Source organism: Ovis aries, chromosome X (assembly GCF_016772045.2).
Source record: "Ovis aries strain OAR_USU_Benz2616 breed Rambouillet chromosome X, ARS-UI_Ramb_v3.0, whole genome shotgun sequence".
NCBI lineage: Eukaryota > Metazoa > Chordata > Mammalia > Artiodactyla > Bovidae > Ovis > Ovis aries.
This window is the reverse complement of record NC_056080.1, coordinates 80259598-80279019: the sequence shown is the minus strand read 5'-3', so window position 1 is coordinate 80279019 and position 19422 is coordinate 80259598. Positions and strand designations below refer to the sequence as shown.

Genomic DNA, 19422 nt, shown 5'->3' with positions numbered 1-19422 from the left:
GGTTCCGAGAATGTGCCAGGGCTCCCACCCTTATGGGTTTGCACTTGTAGCTCCATCCAGCAGATACTCAGGTAGCTGGAAGCTGGCCTGGAGTCCCCTGGCACGTCCTTCAGCCTCAGCACTCATCTGCTTCCCCGACACCCCTCCCCGCCTCCCGCCAAGCAGCCAGGGCGCCGTCCTCTTCTGTTTTTTCCAGCTGGACGCCAACTTGAAAGGCAGGTCTTTGCTAGCCACCCCCTTATCCACTTGATCCTGACCCCTGAGGGCTGCCACCCTCCCCGCCCGCAGGCTGTCCATCCAGAGACTTCAAGAGTGGTTTGCAGAAACCAGGTCAGCCTGAGACGCACCTCTGTGGCAGCCTCTTCCCAGAAGCTGCAGCCACTCCGCAAGAGGAGGCCAGCCATGCCCTGAGCCCCAGTGGCTTCCCATAGGGACAGCTCTTACCGAGACTCCCAAGCTGTGGAGGGAACTAGTGGGCACACACATACTAAGTGAACTGGGACTTGGTCCCACTTCCAATTCTGCTGGACTGCAGCTCCCGGGACAGCCCTGGCACCTCAGAGATGCTCAGGATACACACACGCCATGAATGTTAACCCTCTGTTTTACCATTTAAGGCCAGGACGCTCGAGTGCACCTCCAAGTAGCTGTGTTCACATACATGTACCTGTGGTGCTGAACTCTAAGCAGTTCTTTTCATCTCCAAGCCATCGGCAGCCTGATAAAGGACAGCTGTAGGGAAACCACGAGCTCCTGAGAGCAATCCACCTCATCAGAAGCCGGTGGGGGGAGGCAGCGCGTCCTCCGAGCCAGGAGCAGGTCAGCAGAGACCTTGGAATGGTCTCAGGCAGGAGGCACCAGAGGAGGGTCTCAGGTAGGAGGCACCGGAGGAGTCAGAGCTGGGAGGTTTCCAAAAGCCCCGCAGCCCATCGGGGACAGCCAGGATGCTGCCCTGCAGAAGGCCCTTCCCACCTGCCGGCTCAGAGCTCCCCTCTGGGCAGGTGGACCCTGAGGCAGGCCAGTGCGGGGTGCCGGCCAGTGCCCTGTCCTCCCCAGGGTGCCCAGAAAGCAGCTGGCTTCTGTGTGTTCCCAGGAAGTGCCCCACCTTGCTGTCCTGGGAGCTGTCTTGATAATGAAAGCCCAGACCTGGAGTCACTTTCACAGAGAGATTTATCGAGAATGCTAACAGCACAGGATACAGTACTTCCCAACAAAAGGTGCGAACGCGTCACTTAGAAAGGCATGCTGAGTATTCTTGGCTTTCACACGTATTAAAAAACTTACAAAAATAAAATAAAACTGCGTGCTGCCCATCTTTTCAAATAGTAAAAGAACCTTATGAAAAAATCACTTGGTTTTACAACAAAAGACACAAACGGACATTTTTATGTAAATTTATAAGGCAAACTCTTTATATAATAAATAGGTTACAGGGATTCAGTGGGGGGTGTTTTGAAACGTATACAGGTACATTCAGACAGGTTTACTGAAATGGTACAAATTTCCTTAATAAATTGCCTTTTGTTTTTAAATATATCAGTGCTTTCAGTCATTTGGCTATACACAAAGAACCTTTTTTTGAACACTACAAAAAAGCAATCAATATTTTTTTTGTTTTTAAAACGATCTACTTAAGTTTTCTAAAGTAATTGTCCCAAAACACAAAAACTGAAGGTGAATGCGATAGAGGGCTTTTGGAGATCATCTCCAGCCAAGTCTGTCCTGGGTGACTCCCCTCACCCCATACACACTTTTCCAGCCCTTTTCCTCCTGGGCTGGAGCCTGCTCCCTCTGCACAGGGTGACCAGGGTCCCTGCGACTCAGGAGGGGGCGGTGATCCTGCTTGGTTCTTCTCATTCCTAAGCCCCATGCCCGAATGGTCAGCACTGTCCTCGAAGGGGGGGGGGGACCCCGGGCGCTAAGGGAGCACGTGGCCACCCTGTTTCGTCAGTCCTCAATAGTGTCTGGGAGGTAATGGCTACTCAAGAGGATCGGGTTTTGCCATGAAACGAGAAGGGGGGTTTCTCATATCCAAATTTTGCTGGGGATCAGATGACAGCCAAGGGTGTGCACCCCCCACCCCATCATCATCTCTTTGTCCAGGAAAGTGGGGAATCCAGAGGTAACATTAGTGTCCTGCACTGTGGGGCGGGGTGGATTTGATGATGGTACCCCGAACAGTAATGTCCCCCCCGAATCATAATGCCATGTCCACACACGCCTGACCTGTGGCCACAGTGGAGGTCTCCTGGGAGACGCCCACCTTCAGGCCGAGCCTTGCCCCACAGGCCCACCCTGACCTTCTCCCACCGAGGTGTGGTTGGTTCCGCTCACACCCCTCCTGGCTCCCCTTGTAGGAACGTCAACCTTGTCTGTCCTTAAAAAGATAATCCTGATGCTATTAATCTGGGAGTGGACCAAAACCTGGTTTTGCTCTGACTTCACAAATGGCAGCACGTCAGCTATTCACTTTGTCAGCTCTAGGTGTCACTTCTTTGGGTGGCTTCTGGCTGATCTGGGCAGGGGGTCCTGTTTTTGGCTCTCTCCCTCCTGGGGCAAGAGGACAGCCCCTCTCCTTCTGGTTACCATCCCCTCCCTCTGAATTCTTTTGTTGGTAAAGAAAAGGTGTCTAGAAGCATTTGTCTCTGGAACAATTACTTTAAACATGGTTACAATACAGACTTCAGTTCAAACACAGAAGAGATTTACTTTGCAAAATTCCCTTCACCCACCGAAAATTACACAAATAGAAGCCTCAACACCACAGTTAAGAGGACCAGTAGAGAGAAGCTCATGTTTGGAACACAAAAGGAGAACTCAAAACCAAACCAAACCCAAACAGAAACAACCCCAGAGAGACGAGGGGAGGGCGGAGGAGGGGAGGAGCGCAAACACAGCACACGGTACAGTGTCCGGGTACAGGAGCCCTGCACGAGGAGAGGGCTCGGCACACCGAGTAACAGTCCTGGTGATATTTGGTCATATATTCATCAACTACTGACTCTGGAGCGGCTGTTATTGATTGAAGCAGTGACAACTCAAAGGGAAAAGGAGGGCTTGGGAGCAAGGGAAGGAGCAGGTTTTGAGTTCTGCAAGCCTTTGCCATGCTACCGTCCGGCAACCCAGGAACAGTACACTGGGTGGGCCCTGCTGCCTGGGGCAGGCCAGGTGAGAGGTCACCAGCTGAGGCTAACTCGGTGCTGTCTTCAGATCTCAGGCAGAACTGGACACACGCCAACACCCATCTGCAAGAAGCTGGACAGCAGTGGTCGCAGCAGCTTCCTCTGCCACCCTGGCCCAGGCTGGGTAGAAGCGGCAGGGACCCACCACTAATACTGAACAGAAGGCGGGGCCCAGCCCCCAGGCCCAGGTCCTCCCAAAGGCCTGAGGGGTGCCTGGCCACCTGAAGGGCCTCTAAGGGTTTCTTTTGGACATAGGCCTCAGAAGTAATGATGCGGGGAGGGAAGCTTTTGGCCCTGGTGATTATAATGCTCTCTGCTTTGGAAGAACAAGTTTCTGGATATTATTCTTATTTTTTTTTTGGTGTTTTTACTTACTTAAAAAATGATCAAAAAGAACTTACGGCTAAACTCTAGCAGATATTGCTCGGTAAGAATTACAAAAGCAAATGCAATTACTCATAGGATGGTGGGGGGGGTGGGGAGGAAGGAACGTTTCTGGAGTCTTCGCTACCTCCTGGAGGGGGCCCGCTGGACCACATGTGTGGTTCTGGGGTCCCTGATGTTCTACCTGGTACAGCTCACGCTTTCTGAACTGAGACACAGCCTTCTGTCTCCCATTCAGCCCCCGGACTTGGCAGAGACAAGCCCTACCAGTAGAGAGGCTTGCTGCCTGTCTGCACACCATCACTCTGACTGGGTCACTGGAGGGTGTCGGCGGGGGGCAGGTCACCCCCATGAACGCCAGCTGCCCCACCCAGAGATCAAAGGGGACCAGGCAGTGCCAACTACATTCTAGGCTTCGCCAGAGCCAGGGAACACGCTTGCATCCACCCACTGAAACGAACTGTCCTGTCTACACCAGTGCCCTGGGGCCGCACTCACAAGCTTGGGAAAAACAGTGCGAAATCCAGGAGCTGCCTCCTTCGCTCGGCACTGGGAAGCCCTTGAAAGAAGCGAGGAAAGACCACGGCTCTGCTTGGACACGAGTGACCAGCAGACTGATTTTTCGTTTTTGTTGTTGTTGTTTTTTGTTTTCTCCGTTTGTTTTTTTTTCTTTTTTTTTTTTGGTTTTTAAAAATTTTCCCTTGTCCTATGCTATGGTTATCAGAAATATTGTAATTAAGCAACAGGTATAATTTTAACAGGTCTGTGTGTGTGTGTGTGTGTGTAGCCACAAGCAAAATGAGTTTATAACTGTGCAATATACAGAGATATATATATATATAAAAATTCAACTGCTTTGTGTGTCTAGTCAGTGTATTTAAATAAAAGGGACAGGAGAGGGAAAAGCAAAACTAAAGAGCAAAACAAAAGCCCAGGAGAGAAAAGACCAAGCAGGTCTATTCGTATAGTCTAGAAGATACCGGATATAATCAGGGTCACCAGGAAGAATAGCTTTGTCACTTGACACAGAGACACTGTGGGGAGAGGGACTACCAGTGGGCAGGAGCCAAACCTCGTGGCCTTTTCCTCTCACCGCTGAGCAGGACTTGAGGAGACAGGTGACCGAGGGGGAGGCCGGCAGAGCCAAGGCAAGTTTCCCCAATGTTTGGAAACCTCCAGCTGAAGCCCCTTCCATGAGGGTCCTCTCCCCTGCCCTCCCTCAGCCCCAGGCCCCAAGGAGCGCAGAGCCAGGGACTGTCCTCGGGGGCAGGCCACACCACAGGCAGACGCTGTGGAGGAGACATCACCTTCTCCTGCTTAGTGGCCTGGGCCCTAATTCGAACTAATTCTTCCTGACACCTCGGCAATTGGGGCAGGCTCACTGGAGATGACAGAGGAGAAGGAACAGGTGAAGTCAGGTAGCGAGGAGGTTGCGTGCCTTTACAATTTCCTGCTGAGCGCCCACCTTTCCCACCCGGAGCTGGGCTCCTGTAGCTTCGCAACAGGCAGGTCTCCCTGCAGGGACCGCTACCGGAGAGACAGAGGAAGAGACAGAGAGATAGACTCTCCAGTGACCCAAGGGCCCCAAGGCGCAGACCCAGCAGTTTCAGGCTGGATTCCCCTTCACCTGCAATGCTGGCCACACAGCAGGCCAGGTTGCAAGTCCTCTTAGATCAGCCTTTTTTGGCAAAAGCTTGCTCTTATTCACCCAGAAACATCAGGATATAGTTTCTTGCTCAAGGTTTCCTAGGTCTTTCTTCTGCAATGTTGACAAGGGGCTTCAGTGTTCCCTTTTTCCCCTTGAACATGGAACTTTAGACCCTGGGTGAGGCAGTATCCTAGCGAGCTCTAACAATTCAGCTATGTTTTCTAAAGATTGATACAGTTTCAAAAAGAGAAAGAAGCAAAAACAGACTCAACAAACCCCTCCAGTAGAGCAGAGCGCTGAGATGGGGCCCTTGCAGGGAGCAACTGAGAGCCCGGAACACAACGTGGCGGGGCTGTCGGCTCGAGATTGGGGAATCCACTACGAGCCTGGCAACACGCCTGTGCCCCTAGCCCTCCCCAGGCACTGGCCAGTACTCAGGGGGTCAGTAGGCTGATGCCCACAGGGCTCTAGAGAGAACTCACTTCCCCAAGGTCTGGATGGTCTGGGCCACCCACGCGGGCAACTCACATCAGAAAAACAATTTGAGGCCATGACCCTGCTAGAGATGGCTGTGCTGAGCTAGGGCTGATGCCTGTGACCTCCCCTGGCCTTGTCAGGCCTGGTAGGAACACTCTGGAGAGGGGGCACAGAGCTCAACTGCCAGGCTCCACGAGATCCAGGCTACCATACCTGGTGGCTTCCCTTTACACCCTCTGTCCCCTCCTGGGCTCACGCTGCTTGTTAGAAGTTACTTCAAATCCAGAGGTCCTGTCAGCTAAGGAAACTGCTCTCCCACCAAAGATGGCAGCGTGCTTGTGGCTATTTAAGTATCCTCCTTCATGATGGCTGTCACGGCAATGACAAGCAGGGAGGCAGGTGACAACCTGGTGCTGTTCCATGTCCCACTGCCACTGCTCATGGCCTCTAGGCTGGCATGCCACCACTGAGCAGACTGCTGCTAGCACCGGCATGGGGGCTCAGGAGAGGTCAGGTGCTGACTGACCAGCATGCCCAGGACACCGCTGTGGCTTCCACCGTCCAGGGAGCTGAGGGGAGTGGGGGGAGGCAGGGCATTTCTGGGGGTCTCCTGTGCCTTTTGATAAGGACTACGGTGCAGAAGGGACGTGTACTGGACCTTGCTGTGGCCCAGGGGCCCCGCCTCACTGTGGTGTCAATGCCAGCAACGACACAGGTTAGGACAACCAAGTGACAGGCACGGGGCGGGGAGACCCAATGTGACGGACCTAGCCCCTCGGGTATCTGAAAGCTGTCTTATCAATTCCTGCCTTCTGGACACAGTCCCTAAGGGATGGCCCCTGAATCTTCGCAATGTTCAAGTACACACAGAATCAACGTCACACTCCCCAACTGGGCCGGACACAGCTGGTGAGAATTCCAAGGCTAGGCCTGCCCTCCAACCTTCTGTCCACCTGTCTCCAGGACAGAAGTGGTACAGGACCTTCAGCACCCCTGCCCAAAGGTGACTCGCTCGTAATGCCTGTATCTGGGGGAGAGGGGATGTGGATGAAAGGGGGAGAAAACCCTAAGGTGCCACCTGCAGCCTTGAAACTCTAGGGGCAGGAGCTGGGGAGCAAGGGGCCTGCAGGTCAGGCTGGGCAGAAAGGAAACACCACTTGAGATACAGTGTTCTCGACCACCACCATCGGTCAGCTCCAAAATCAACTGTTACAGGTCAGAGGTGAGCATGACAGGCCCAGCTCTCCTTGGCCCAGGACCAGATGGTGCCAAGCTGCTGGGGAGGTCAGCTTTGGAGACCGGTCCCAGGAGCCACATTTTATGGATTTGGTGTAATTAATGCCTCAAAACCTGACCCAGCAAACCAGATGGCACCTCCCTGACAAATGGGCTGGAGAGCGGGCTCATGTGGACAGGAGTCCTCTGAGAGTGCCAGGAGCCTTTTGTCCTTGGAGGAAGAGGGACCCCAATGAACACGCCCCCTCTTCCAACTCCCATCCCTTCCTGGGGGAGGACTCAGAAGTGAAGCCCAGCAGGTGGACAGCAGAGTGGGTTTGGTTGGGGGACTTGCTTTTGCAGCATCAAGAAATGGATACAAAAATGCTAGAAAGGGCAGCTACAACTCCACAAACAGAACAGGGCAAATTCCCTTGCTTCTAACCATTCTGGGAGAGAGAGACACAGTTTCGTTTTTTTTTTTTCTGAAGCTACTGATTGGAACTGTCAACTAGGGGTCCTGATCACTAAAGGACTGGCAAGGAAGTGCTAGATGGTTTCTAAGATGTTTCACTCCTTCATGATTACACTGCAGTGAGGAAAGCTGGGGGATAGTAACTGAAATACACGAGACAACACGCACTTGACAGTTCATGGCAGCAGCTCACGTGGGACGTGCTTGTGGGTGTTTCTGGAAGCATAAGACTGCTGTCTCGTTTGCTACTTTGATAAGGTACTTCTCAGTTGGACAGATTTAGATATAAGAGACATCTCTGTAAACACAGAAAAGGATATACCAATATGATGAAGATATGCAGCTAGATAAGGACTTCCTGAACAGAGGGTAAGAGCACGGGGTCTCAAATTGAAACTGACAAATGAACACCCCGCAACAAGCCCAAGCCTCGACGCCCCAACACCACAGCCCTGGTGCTGATGGGGAAAAGCCTGAAGTACCAGCCACCCTTACCAGCCTCCAGCAAGCAAAGGCCGCACGGGGCCCAGCAGAGAACTCCTGCTCAGAGGAGTGGCAGGGGGTATCTGCACTCATTTTGCCTGCTGCCTGGCCCGACTACCCCACCCTAGCTGGGTCCTGCACAGGCCAAGGTCAGGGCTTGGCCACTCCGTGATGCTGGCAGGCCACAGTGGGTCTCTGTGCTGCCCTTGGCTCTGCAATCCCAATCTGGGTCCACTTCTCCTACCCACTGCCGTTGAGTGGGAAGGCTGAGGAGACCTGGGATCCAGGGTCTGACTGAAGGAGGGGACTCCTGGGAGAGCAAGATCCTGCCTCTCCCATGCCCCTCAGAGAGGCTGGGGTACTAGGGCTGGGTGGATTCAGCGGAGTCTGGGGCTTCCTCAGGGCTCAGAAATGGGTGGCAGGGGAGGCTGGGGTGGACGGCGGGAAGGCCAAGGGTGGGGGTAGTTCTGGGGGCCTGAGCTGACCAGCGTCGGCTCAAAGTACGGTTGGGCACTGAGGCTGCCTGGAACAGAAGGGAGCAGTGAGGACGAGGGAGGAAGGGGAGAAATAAAAAGGCTGAAATGAAAGGAGACAGAAACCAAAGGAGAGGAGAGAAACCAATCAGGAAGTCCTTATAAATTGCAGCAAACACTTAGAGTTTCGGAGCTTCGTGGGAACCCTATGTGCTGAGCCCACTTGAAAACAAGCGCAGGTATATACAGATCCAGGTAGTTGTCAACACTGTCACGTCTAGTGGCCTGAGGGACAAAGGGTCACCAAGTCAAGCCCGCTAGCTTGCTCGCAAAGCAGGTTTGTTTTGAAGTGGGAACATGAAGACTCAATAGTGCAAATAGTTCTAAGCTGTCCCTAAAGGAGTTGAGAATTGGAAAAGTTTTGGAAGAACATTTCCCCTGCCTTCCCCCTGGCCCCTGGCCCTGTCTACTAAGGCTCGAACTAGCGGCCACAACTGCTCTGAGCAGCTAGGGATGCCTTCTACCTGGCCTGTGGCACTCCGCCAGCTGTAGCCTGGGCCAGCCTGCTGGGGCCTCGGCACGTGGCCTTGGTGGCCTCTGTCTAGCGCTACCCGCTGGAGGCCAGCCCTGGGCCAATGTCGCCTCTGGCGCAGGCCAGTCGACACCCAGGGGGGCTCAAAGGATGCCTCCCTCCTAGCTGGGCCAGAACCGGGGCCGACAGGTGCTATGTCCCCATCCTGTGAAATGTCCTGGTCGATTTGGGATTGGGGCTGGTGGGGAGCCGTCTGTGTACCCCCATGGGTGGGATCACACGGGCTGGAGCCACTGGCCGTCTCCACCGTCTCGAAAGGATCCAACTGTCTCTTTTGCCCTGGACCTCCTGGTCCCGACGTGGGTGGGCATAAGGGGGGCTGGAGGGTGGGGTGGTGGAGCTCAAGGCTGGGCAGGGTGTGGGGGGAGAGGAGAGCTGAGACTGGGGTAGCGATGGCCCCCAAACCAGGAGTGTCTTCTCAAGTGCTCTCTGTCCCTAGTGACCACGTAGGGGGACTGGGTGGGAGGGAGGTGCAGGCACACCCTAAGAAGCCTGGGCAACAGCTTGTCTGGTCAGTAGTATCTGCAGCAAGCCTTGTTGAAGGAGCCTAGTTTAGAAAAGTGCAAAGCTACTTCTGGCCCTGGTTAGGTCTTCAACCTGACTGTGCTTGTCGATAAGAAAAAAACACCCCCAATGCTCCAACTACTCCCACCCTGAAGCCACGAAACTCTAAGTTTACTGAAAGAAAAAAAAATATTTTTTATTTCAGTTAATCGGGAAGCTTTGTCAGAGCCCTACCCATAAGGAGAAGAGACAACAGCTGCCTTTATTCTTGTTGGTTTGCTTTGCAATCCGCTCTGCGTAAAGTCAGCTAACTCTCTCGGTCACGGGCGTCCGGCTGTCCACAGGCTCCTCTCTGTTTGGCCTTGGCATGGAGGATGAGACAATGTCTTTGCGCTCTCCCTCCCCTCGGTGTTTGTACTTTTCTGTGGCCGGGGCCGCGGTGGCGAGCGCGGGCTGAGTCTTAGCAGGCTCCTTGGGGCAGCCATCGCTCTCCAGCGAGCCTGCTCTCGGCATCTTCTCCTCTTTGCAGACGCTGCTGCTCAAGTCCTGGGGCTCAGGGGGGCTGGCAGGGTCCTCGGAGCTCTGGGGCTCAGGCGGGGGTGGGGGCGGGGGCAGGAGCAGAGGCGCGGGGGCCTTTGGGGGCTCCACGTGATGGTGGTGGTGGTGGTGCTCCTTTTTGGGTGGCGAGGAGGCGCTGCCGCTGCGCCCCTTGGGGCTGCTCTCCTTGCTTTTCCGCCCTGGGCTCTTGCAGGTCTTCAGTCCCTTCCCGCTCTTCTCGCCAAGCGTGGACACCAGCAGGGGCTTCACCACCTCCTTCACCTCAATGCTCACCGTCTCCCGGGTCTTGCGCTTCTTGATGGGGAGCACGGTCTCCTGCACGGACCGGATAGACGACTCCTTCACGGCTTTCTTTTTGGCCTCGGCGGCAGCTGCAGCAACCACACTGCCTGGCTTTCGGCCTCGTTTCTTGGGAATGGCCTGGGGGTCGGCCTCCGCTTTTCGCTTCCGGCCGGGGCGCTTGATGACCATAACCTGGGCCGAGGTGGTGGCCCCACCCCCTTCTGCCTTGCTGCCCGGCGCAGCTTGGAAAGGCATCTTGACGAGCAGCTTTCCAGGACTTTTCTCCAGAACCCTTTTCACCTGCACACCCTCTGACGCGGCTGCCTTGGGTCTCGTGGTGCCACTCCCTTTAGGGCGTCCCCGACCTCTGCCAGTTCCTGGAGCTTTGGGAGATTTGGGCTTCTTAGGTGGTTTCTGTTCTCGCCGGGAGGGGCTCCCTCTCCCGGTTACCGTGAAGTCAAAATCATTAGGGTCCAGGGAGGTGTCGCCTACCTTTTCGAAGTACGCAATCAACTCCACTTTAGAGCGAAAGGCTTTTCCCTGGGGACTGTGGGAACAAGCGGAGACACACAAAGAAAGGTTAGAAGCTTCCAGAGCAATGCTGGAGGTGGGGCACAGGAGAAGGTGGATGGTGAGCCCTCTGACAGGAGATGTTCTGCAACTGACATGCCCGATGATACAGCTCACCAAGAGGGACATTTAAGAGAAGCTGAGATGAGCTAAAATTAGGGAGCTATGGTCCCATTTATACAGGAAGCAATCGGGTCGCCTGATGGCCATAGGTGCCCACGTGGCCTGCTGCTACATGGATGCCCCCGGGAGTTGCACTCCTCAGCCCCCCAAAGGGGTCTGGCCCGGGGACCCTGTCTACCTGCCAGACTGAACTCTCCAGGAATCAGTTTCCTCATTCGCCAGTAGGATGATGCTTTATCTGAGTTACTGGAATTAAATGAGACTGTACGAGTGAATTCCAAAATGGCTAACCTGTCTGGAGTCATTTAAGGGGGACAAGTGAAATGAACGTAGTCACACTTGTCCTCTAAATATCTGGCTAGGAAGTGACTCTGTTTCAACAGGTAACACCCAACCACCAGCCCACAGCTGGACAAAGGCCAGAGGGACAGTGGGAAAGGTACTCCGAGCCCATCTGGGGCTCTCTCTAGGCTGTATCAGACAGCCCCCCTTTACCAGCACGCCTCACGCAACAGACTGAACCCTGTGAATTTGTATTTCTCAGGGCTCATGAAGTATTGGCACAGAAGGACTCTCCCACAAAGAAGAGGTTCCCAGGTCCTGAGGACAGCCCCTCTGCTGGGAAATCATCAGCAGAGTATGAATGGCAGAACTCTGTGTCCCCAGTGCTATTCTTCCTCCAGACAAGGCCCTGATGGACATCTCCCTCAGGGCAGTGACCTCCCCAGGTGGTCATTCCAAGCATACCTGATCAGACCCACCAGCAGTGGTCACTACTGAAGACCCGACCGGAAGTGGGTTACGCACACACACTTTCTTGATCCATGAGCCGCAAGGAGCTAACACTCCAAGGGGTCCCCAAAAGTTTCTTAGTGGTGATCCCTGACTCTTTCCCAACCACCACCACTAGCCTTCCCTGCTCTGGAGAGACAGGAATCACCCTCACTTACTTGATCAAGTACACATCATACTTCCCAGCGGAGCGGCCAGATTTCCTTTGCTTAAGCTTTCGGGTCCAACCTTCCGGCAGAGTGGGGTCATCGTACATGGGGCCCCGATCACGAATGATGGAGCGCCGCTGCTTGGGGGACGCAGAAGCTTCTGGCACGGCTGGGGCCGAGCCTGACCCTTCTGAGGTCTCTGCTTTGCCGGCCTCTGCTGGCTCGGCAGAGTGGTGGGCTGCTGGCTGCAGGGGCTCATGCTTGCCCTCTTTGTCTTCTTTCTTATCCTTCTTCACCTTTTTGAACTTCAAAGGTTTGTCCTTCAGGCCCTGGAGATCCTGCTCTTCGGACTTTTCTTCCCTGAGTGTTAAACAAGGATGTCAGTATCACAGGGAACAAACTGGTGTGCAGAAAAAAGTGGGCGCCAGCAGGTCTGGGGTGCCCTGACATGGGCAGGGCCCCAGGAGAGGGGCTGTCCTACTAGCGTCCCCCAGATTGAAATGCCCTTCCCCTTCACAGATGACTTGAGAGCCTGGGGCTGCTGACAGTGATGGCCCACAGCACCCTACCGACACTGTGGTCACCCTGAGGCCCATCTCTAGCAGGCTTGCCAAGATGGCTTCTCGGTGTTACGAGCTAGGGCCTCTGGGTTGGACGGATGATGAGAGGCTCTCTCACCCGCTGGAGAGGGACCTACTCACCAAAATTGAGGGGGCTCCTCTTCCCCAGGGAGTGTTACTTTAAGTTTTTGTGTTTTTAAGCATAAGTGTTACTTTAAGCTTTTGTGTTTGGGGTTTTCTCAAATGGGTGTTCAATGAAAACCGTACAATACACCTTGGTGATGGGAAGAGCCCAACACTGCCCCTGGGGAGGTGGTGCCGAGTGCAGTGTTGAGGAAAAACCTGCAGATTTGGAGTAAGCCACACCGAGCCCAAATCGTGATTTTTTTTTTTTTTTTTGCCATTTCCAAACATGGATCTGCACAAGTGACTTCAACATCCTGTGCCTCAGTCTCCTCCTATCTTGACAATGGGTACCAACACCCTAGACAGAGAAGAGTCACAAAGGCATTGTCTAAACAGTGGGATGGGGCAACCAGACACTACTGCCCAGGGTTCTCACGTGAGAAGAGGAGCAATTCCCTGCTGGGTGAGTCTTTCTCACCAGACTCTCCTGACCACGCGGGGCTTTGGCACTGGGACGTGCCTGATTCCAGGGCGGGTGCCTCCCCATTCCTCCATGCTGACAGACCAGTTCCTCCGGTATGCATGGGTCCCACCCGGTAGGACCCCCTCCTATCTCCTTGGACAGTGGTTACTGTGAGGCTCCAGACTCTGGGATTAGAGTCTGGCCATGCTGCTCTCGTGGCTGGGCCAACAGGGTGAGAGCATCACCTGGGCCAGGGAGGCCTGGAAACCAGAACTGTGGGCTCAGAGCCAGTCACCTGCAAAGCCCTCTCTTAGAAACTCACCCTGGAAAAGAGCCAGACTCATCTGTGTTCCAGATCTCAGCCCCAGAGCCTCCTGGGGCCCGTGAGGCTCACAACAACCCACCCCAAGTGACTTCCCTTGCTGGCCATACCCTGGAGACCACCACCAAGGCACCAAGGCCTGCCTTGGCCGCAAGACTCGAATGACATGGCTCAGTCCCCAAAAGTGAGTTTGCACCAGAACTCACAGGTCGGGCCCAGGGAGACGGGGCATGGAAAGGGCACACCTCGCCCTCCTACCTATCCTGGCTGTCTCCGGCAGAGCTCGAGGGTAAGCCCAGGCTTAGCTCTGTGTCAGGAACCCAGACAGTCCCAGGCCACAGGAAAACAGGGCCCTGATGGCCAAGTCTGGCTTCTTCAGAGCCCTCATGTGCATCTGTGGATACTGTAACTACGGTGAGCTTTGGCATGAAGCATGTGCCCCAGGAATGCCCCTTAGGTACCAACAAGGGTGTCAATGCCGTCTAGGGCCAGCCCTTCTAGAAATCTACCAAGAACACATACCCACAGAAACAGAAAACAACATTCTGCATTTGAGCACAATGCTATTGGTGATAGCATTCTTTTTACTGGCCCAAGACTGCAGCCAAGCCAGACAGCCACCGCCCGAGACCTATTGGGCCAACACTGACATGTGCACACCACGGAGAGCCAGGTAACCTGAACCCCAGGGTGGGAAACTCAGGGTGGGACCCCCAGGAAGGGGTCCACGGTAGGCCATTCTCCAGGGGAGAAACAGAGACTTTAGGAAGCAGAGGGCAGAAATGCACAGAACTAGTCCAACATGGGGTAGGCGGGACTGAGGTGAGGAATGGCACAGGGCCAGAACTTGCCAGGTGTGTGGACCAGAATTTCATTTTCCGAATCATGTAAAAGTTGACATAACCAAAAAGAAAATCAAGACAGAAGGGAAGAGACTAGAACACGCCTAGCATCCATGGAGGGGAAACAGGCTGGCTCAGGTCCTAGGGCAGCCTGTGCTGGGGAAAGTGAAGATCCAAAAGCATGAACTGTTTAGATTTCAGAGAAGAAAATAACCCGCTTGGCGATGTTGGGGGGAAAAGGAGGGAAAGACAGAAAGTGAGGGAGGGTCTCAAGGGTCTTATGAGGAAGGTTTTAGGCAGCAGGGAGGCCTCAAGGAGGGGTCATGGAGCTGTGTCGGGTTTGATTCTGGGTGTGATGGGATTCCTTCAGCTGCTGTGTGGAGAGTGGCCTGCAGGAGACCCCAGAGAGCAGCAGGTGGCCTGGGGGACTCTGAGGCCTGCTGGACTCCATGCCACAGCAGCCCTGCAGCAGCATCACCTTGATGATCTGGGGCAGGGGATGGCAATTCCTCATGGGGCGATGCCCAGGGCAGGGCAGACTGCTCCAGGGGCTCTCGAGGCACAGTCCCAGGTGTAGGTAGTGGGGACTCGGGACGTGACCAGGAGGTGAAGCAACACAGCTGGCCGGTGTGGGGAAAAGTGTCACCAACTGAGGATAGGGAAACCTGGGCCAGCAGCAGGGTGGAGCGACAGCCAGCCCTGCGAGGAGGCACTGCAGGAGCAGCAAACACCGCATTATAAGCAGTCTCCACCTCAACACAAAGGAACAACTAAAAAGAAGCTCAAGGAGGGGAGGAGAGAATTCTTTGGCTACCAAGTAGGGAGACCCCTGTGCCCAGACTGCAACTTGGCCTAAATGAATTGCATGGGCTTTGAGAGATTTTTATTACAATCACATAGACATAACGTAAAACCTGCCCTTTCACCTAAATAATCGATAAATGAGTTTTCAATAGCACCAATGATGGGAATAAGACAGCCTTTAACTATCTATGACGTCCTGGCTCTTTCAAATTGAAATTACTTGAAGCTGCTATGAAAATATGGTGATTTTCAATTCTGTGGACTGACGGGCACAGAGGTGGTTTGGTACTTTTTCTGACTGCTACTGAAAACAAATAAAAGCCCACAAAGAAGCCTGGAAGCCATTCTGCTGAGTGTGAACTGGAGGCAAAAAGGGTGCCAAACAGGTAATCCAAGTGAGTCACCCCTGGCTCAGTTGCCTGCTCGGTGGCAGGGTAACCTGAAGGAGGGAGGCCAGGCAAATACTTGAGGCCCCCCAGCAGAAGGGTTATGGGGTTTGTTAAAACACAGTTTCAAAGAAACCAAACAGCCCTCTCTTCATCCCCCCTTTCATCAGACTGTATCTCTGTGTGCATGCGTGTGCACACACACTGCCCCAGAGAGGACCGTGAGAACTGAGTACCTAGTTCTTAAGTTCATCCATTTGAGACTTGTGGGTATCCACCTGATCAACTCTTCAATGTTACAGGTCAAAAGAAGAGCAGAGATAAGCAGACAAGGTTACCTGTCTGAGGTCATATCTGAGATGACATGTGCTCGTCGACGGCCCTTGCCCAAAGCCAGCCTCAGTTCTGGATGGGGACACCAGGGTAGAACCAGACTCACTCTCTAGGCTTCAAGTGCTCCCCGTTTGGGGGAGCGGATGAGGGGAGGCAGCCAAGGGTGACCCTGTCCTCTGTCCCAGGCACAGAGGAAGGCCAGACACAGCGGGTCTTCAGGGCTGATGATGAGTGCTCTGGGCACGGCAGACCAGGTGGGCCTGGGTGACCCCAGCAACAGCTCTATCCTGCCACCACTGGGAAGCCCCTCCCTGGAGGAATCAATGAGTCAGGGTAAGCCCCGTGTGTCACCCTGGCTCTCGACTTCTGAGAGGCCTTTCCTGCTCCCCACAGTGCCCCAGAGAGCACACACGTCCTCTTTCCTGTCGTCCCCTCGCTCAGGAACCGTGTGCCAAGGGAAGATGGCACCCTCTGCCCATCAGCTTCAAGGAGGCAGCCAGGACATGCCGACTATGGGTGCCTGGACCTTGGGGTTGGCAGGAGAGGGTGCTGGAGTGGCCACTGAGGGCCCAGGAAAGTCGAGAGTGACGCCTACAGCGATGGAGAGTGTGTGGCCACAGAGGACGGTCATGCTGGGGGTGCAGGTCCACGGATCGGCTCCCCGCAGTGAGGCAGAGAGACCTGCAGAGACTCCTCTGGCTGAAACTACCAAAATTGCCGGACTGAACGACTTCCAGAAGATGCTATAGAAGACAGTGCTTACAAAGGTTGACCAATACTCACAAACTGGCCAGAGACTAAGGAATATGCAAGCTAAAGAGGCCAGGAAGGGAGGGAGGGAGTCCTGTTTGGCGAGGACTCCAGCAGGCGCTCCATGGCCGACCAGTAGAAGAGCCAGGAACAGGGAAAAGCGGGGACAGGGATAAGCGGTGATAGCAGCACCTCCTGAGGCCATGAGGAAAGGCCTGGAAATAGAGGGGCATCCCACGCAGTGGCAGGCATGGACTCTTCAGAATGGGTTGCAGCTTGCGCAGAAAAAGGGCTGGTGACTGAAGACATGGGCCACTGGACTGGCTCACTGAAGGCAGCCGGGGAGGTGATGCTGAAGTCCTTGAGGGCTCCAACTGCCCCAAATGGATGCTCGGAGCAGAGTCAGCCTTCAGGCCTCAGGAGGGTGATGGCGTGCCTGCTTGGGGCACAGGGGCAGCATGTCTGCAGAGGCAGAGGTGACAGCAACATGACTGGAAACTGTGCTGCCCGACACCAAGATTTCAAAGCTGTTTCACCCAAGCTGTCTCACAATTAAAGAGGATGCCTTCACTTCACGTGGATATATTAAGAGAAAAGGCTGGAAACCTTGCAGAAGTGGCTTCTTTTAGTGGCTCAAAGCACTGCAACGTTTTCAATAGCATTATGCTCTAGATAGTACAGCTATGAGTGTGAAAGAAAGTGTTGACATGTTTCCCTGTGTTTAAAAAAAAAAATCACTGCCAAAGGCAGCCTTGCCCAGGACCCAGCTTTTAATATCAACAGAAAAACTAACCTGTACAATGCAGGGAAGGAAGCACCAATCTGGGGTCATGGCAAAAACCAGTCAGCTGATATTGATGCCACTTGCAAATGCCAATAGAGCCTCCAGTGAGCCCTGGTGCTTCTTTAACCACAATGGTTACTGGTTTTGTGAGCTCTGATTACCAAATCACACACATTTCTCATGGTCTACTCTGATCCAGTTTTTCCCATAACAACTTCTGTTTTCCAATGTGTGATTACCAAAACACACGATTTGGGGAGGAAATGACATATCACATTGAAGCAGAAGAGCTACACAAATCTTAAACATCTATAAAGACTGAGAGAAGGCTCTTATGTAAATAAAATCATTTGCTAATTATGCTCGTGAAACAAAAAACATTACATCAAATCCTTGCTTTGACCTAGCAAAGGAAAAAGAGTTGCAGGAATCTTGACTTCAGTCCAAATCACTGTATCCCAAGGGGTCTGATGGCAAGAACTGACTGTATTTTCCTAATGAAAGGAACCTCCAGTAATCAAGCGGGAGGCAGCCTTGGTAAGCCGTACCAGGCACTCTTTGGATCCAAGGCTCCTGTGAATTCCACGGGTGTGATCGCTGACATTTGGCACTTGCACTGATCAGACCATGGACACTCAGGTGGGATTACTCAACCCCCAAGGATTTCATATTAAAGACAGACAGACCACAAAACCAGGTGAAGGCTGTAGCTGAAAAGGTATTCTTCCCTTGAAGTGGAATCAGGCTGCCCCAGAGTGAGCTCTAGGACATTTCCAGAGCCCCAGCGATATCCTGACGTTTCCTAATTTCAGTCATGCTTGCATCAGGCCCATGTTGGGAGATGCGTGTGTCAGCACCTTTCATTTCCACCTTTCAGCCACCTCGTGGAGTCCGGTCAGGAGCCCAAGCCTCACTACGAAGCCACGAACTGGAAGGATGAGGGGGTGGCTACTTCTCCACGTCAATAGTCTGGGACCCGAGGCGAGAACAGGCCTCCCGGCAGAGGCTGCTTCTGTCCCGAAGAGTCAAGTACGAGCTACAGCATCTCAGAATCCAGGAGGTTTCTCTGCACGAATCATCAAGGCAGCAGCACTGTGAGTCTCCAGCTTTGGTCCCTTTAAAGATCTGAGAGCAATCAAACTGGCACTGCAAGATGGTCTCAGAGGTCTCTGCAGAGGAGGAAGAGGGACGGGGTTCTGCTTGAAGGCTTCAACAGTGGAACCTAAAGTTCAGTGGCCCTGTTCTGAACTCAGTGTATTCTTTAATAGCCCAGTTTTTAGAAGATGCAAGAAACTATGCTTTGAAAAGCTGTACAAAACACAGTTCATGCCGCCCAAAGATAGAACCCTCCCCAAATGAAGGCAGTCAGTGCCATACGGTAAGTCTCCTCGTCACAGCATGAAACCACTACATGTGGGAAAGATAAGCAAGTTTGAAAACACACTGCCACTGTGGAGAACAGTCAGGCAGTTAGTTCCTCAAAAAGGTAAATGTAGAGTTCCCATGTGACCCAGAGATTCCACTCCAAGGTATGAACCCTGGAGAGTTGAGAACAGAGACTCAAACAAGAGCCCATGGATGACGATGTTCCTAACAGCACACATCACAGCAGCCAGAAGGTCCCAAGAAGGACTTGGCGCTCTGACTGCCAAGAGCCAGAGTTCAATCCCTGGTCAGGAAACAAAGATTCCACAAGCCCCATGGTGGCCAAAAGGAAAAAAAAAAAAAAAAAAAAGAAGGAAACTCTGACACCTGGTACAGCATGGATGGACCATGAACTGAAGATGTTAATGCTAAGTGAAGTAAGCCAGACACAAAAGGACAAATATTATGAGATTTCATGTATATGAAATATCCAGAAATAGGAAAATCCAGAGACTACAAGTAGGATATTCACTGCCAGGGGCCAGAGGTAGTAAGTAATATAGAATGACTCCTAATGGACACAGGGATTTTTTTTTTTTGGGGGGGTGATACAAATATTTTGGAACTAGATAGAAGCAATGGTTGTACATTTGTTACTGTTGTTCAGTCCCTAAGTCGTGCCTGACTCTTTGTGACCCCATGGACTACAGCACGCCAGGCTCCTCTGTCCTCCACTATCTCCTGGAGTTTGCTCAAACTCATGTTCATTGAGTAGGTGAT

At 53.3% G+C, this 19422-nt stretch overlaps 1 protein-coding gene across 1 annotated transcript in view; it reads right to left on the bottom strand.

The window, feature by feature from the left end:
* Positions 1-1152: 1152 nt before the first annotated feature.
* The window catches only part of MECP2 (methyl-CpG binding protein 2), a 58871-nt gene continuing 40601 nt past the window's right edge, over positions 1153-19422 (bottom strand). Inside the window, exons 2-3 of the mRNA XM_027963279.2 lie at positions 11917-12267; positions 1153-10820 (exon numbers count right to left, since the gene is read on the bottom strand). Of these exons, the coding sequence (XP_027819080.1) occupies positions 9737-10820; positions 11917-12267 (1435 nt within the window). The 3' untranslated portion in view covers positions 1153-9736. The remainder of the gene's footprint in view (positions 10821-11916; positions 12268-19422) is intronic.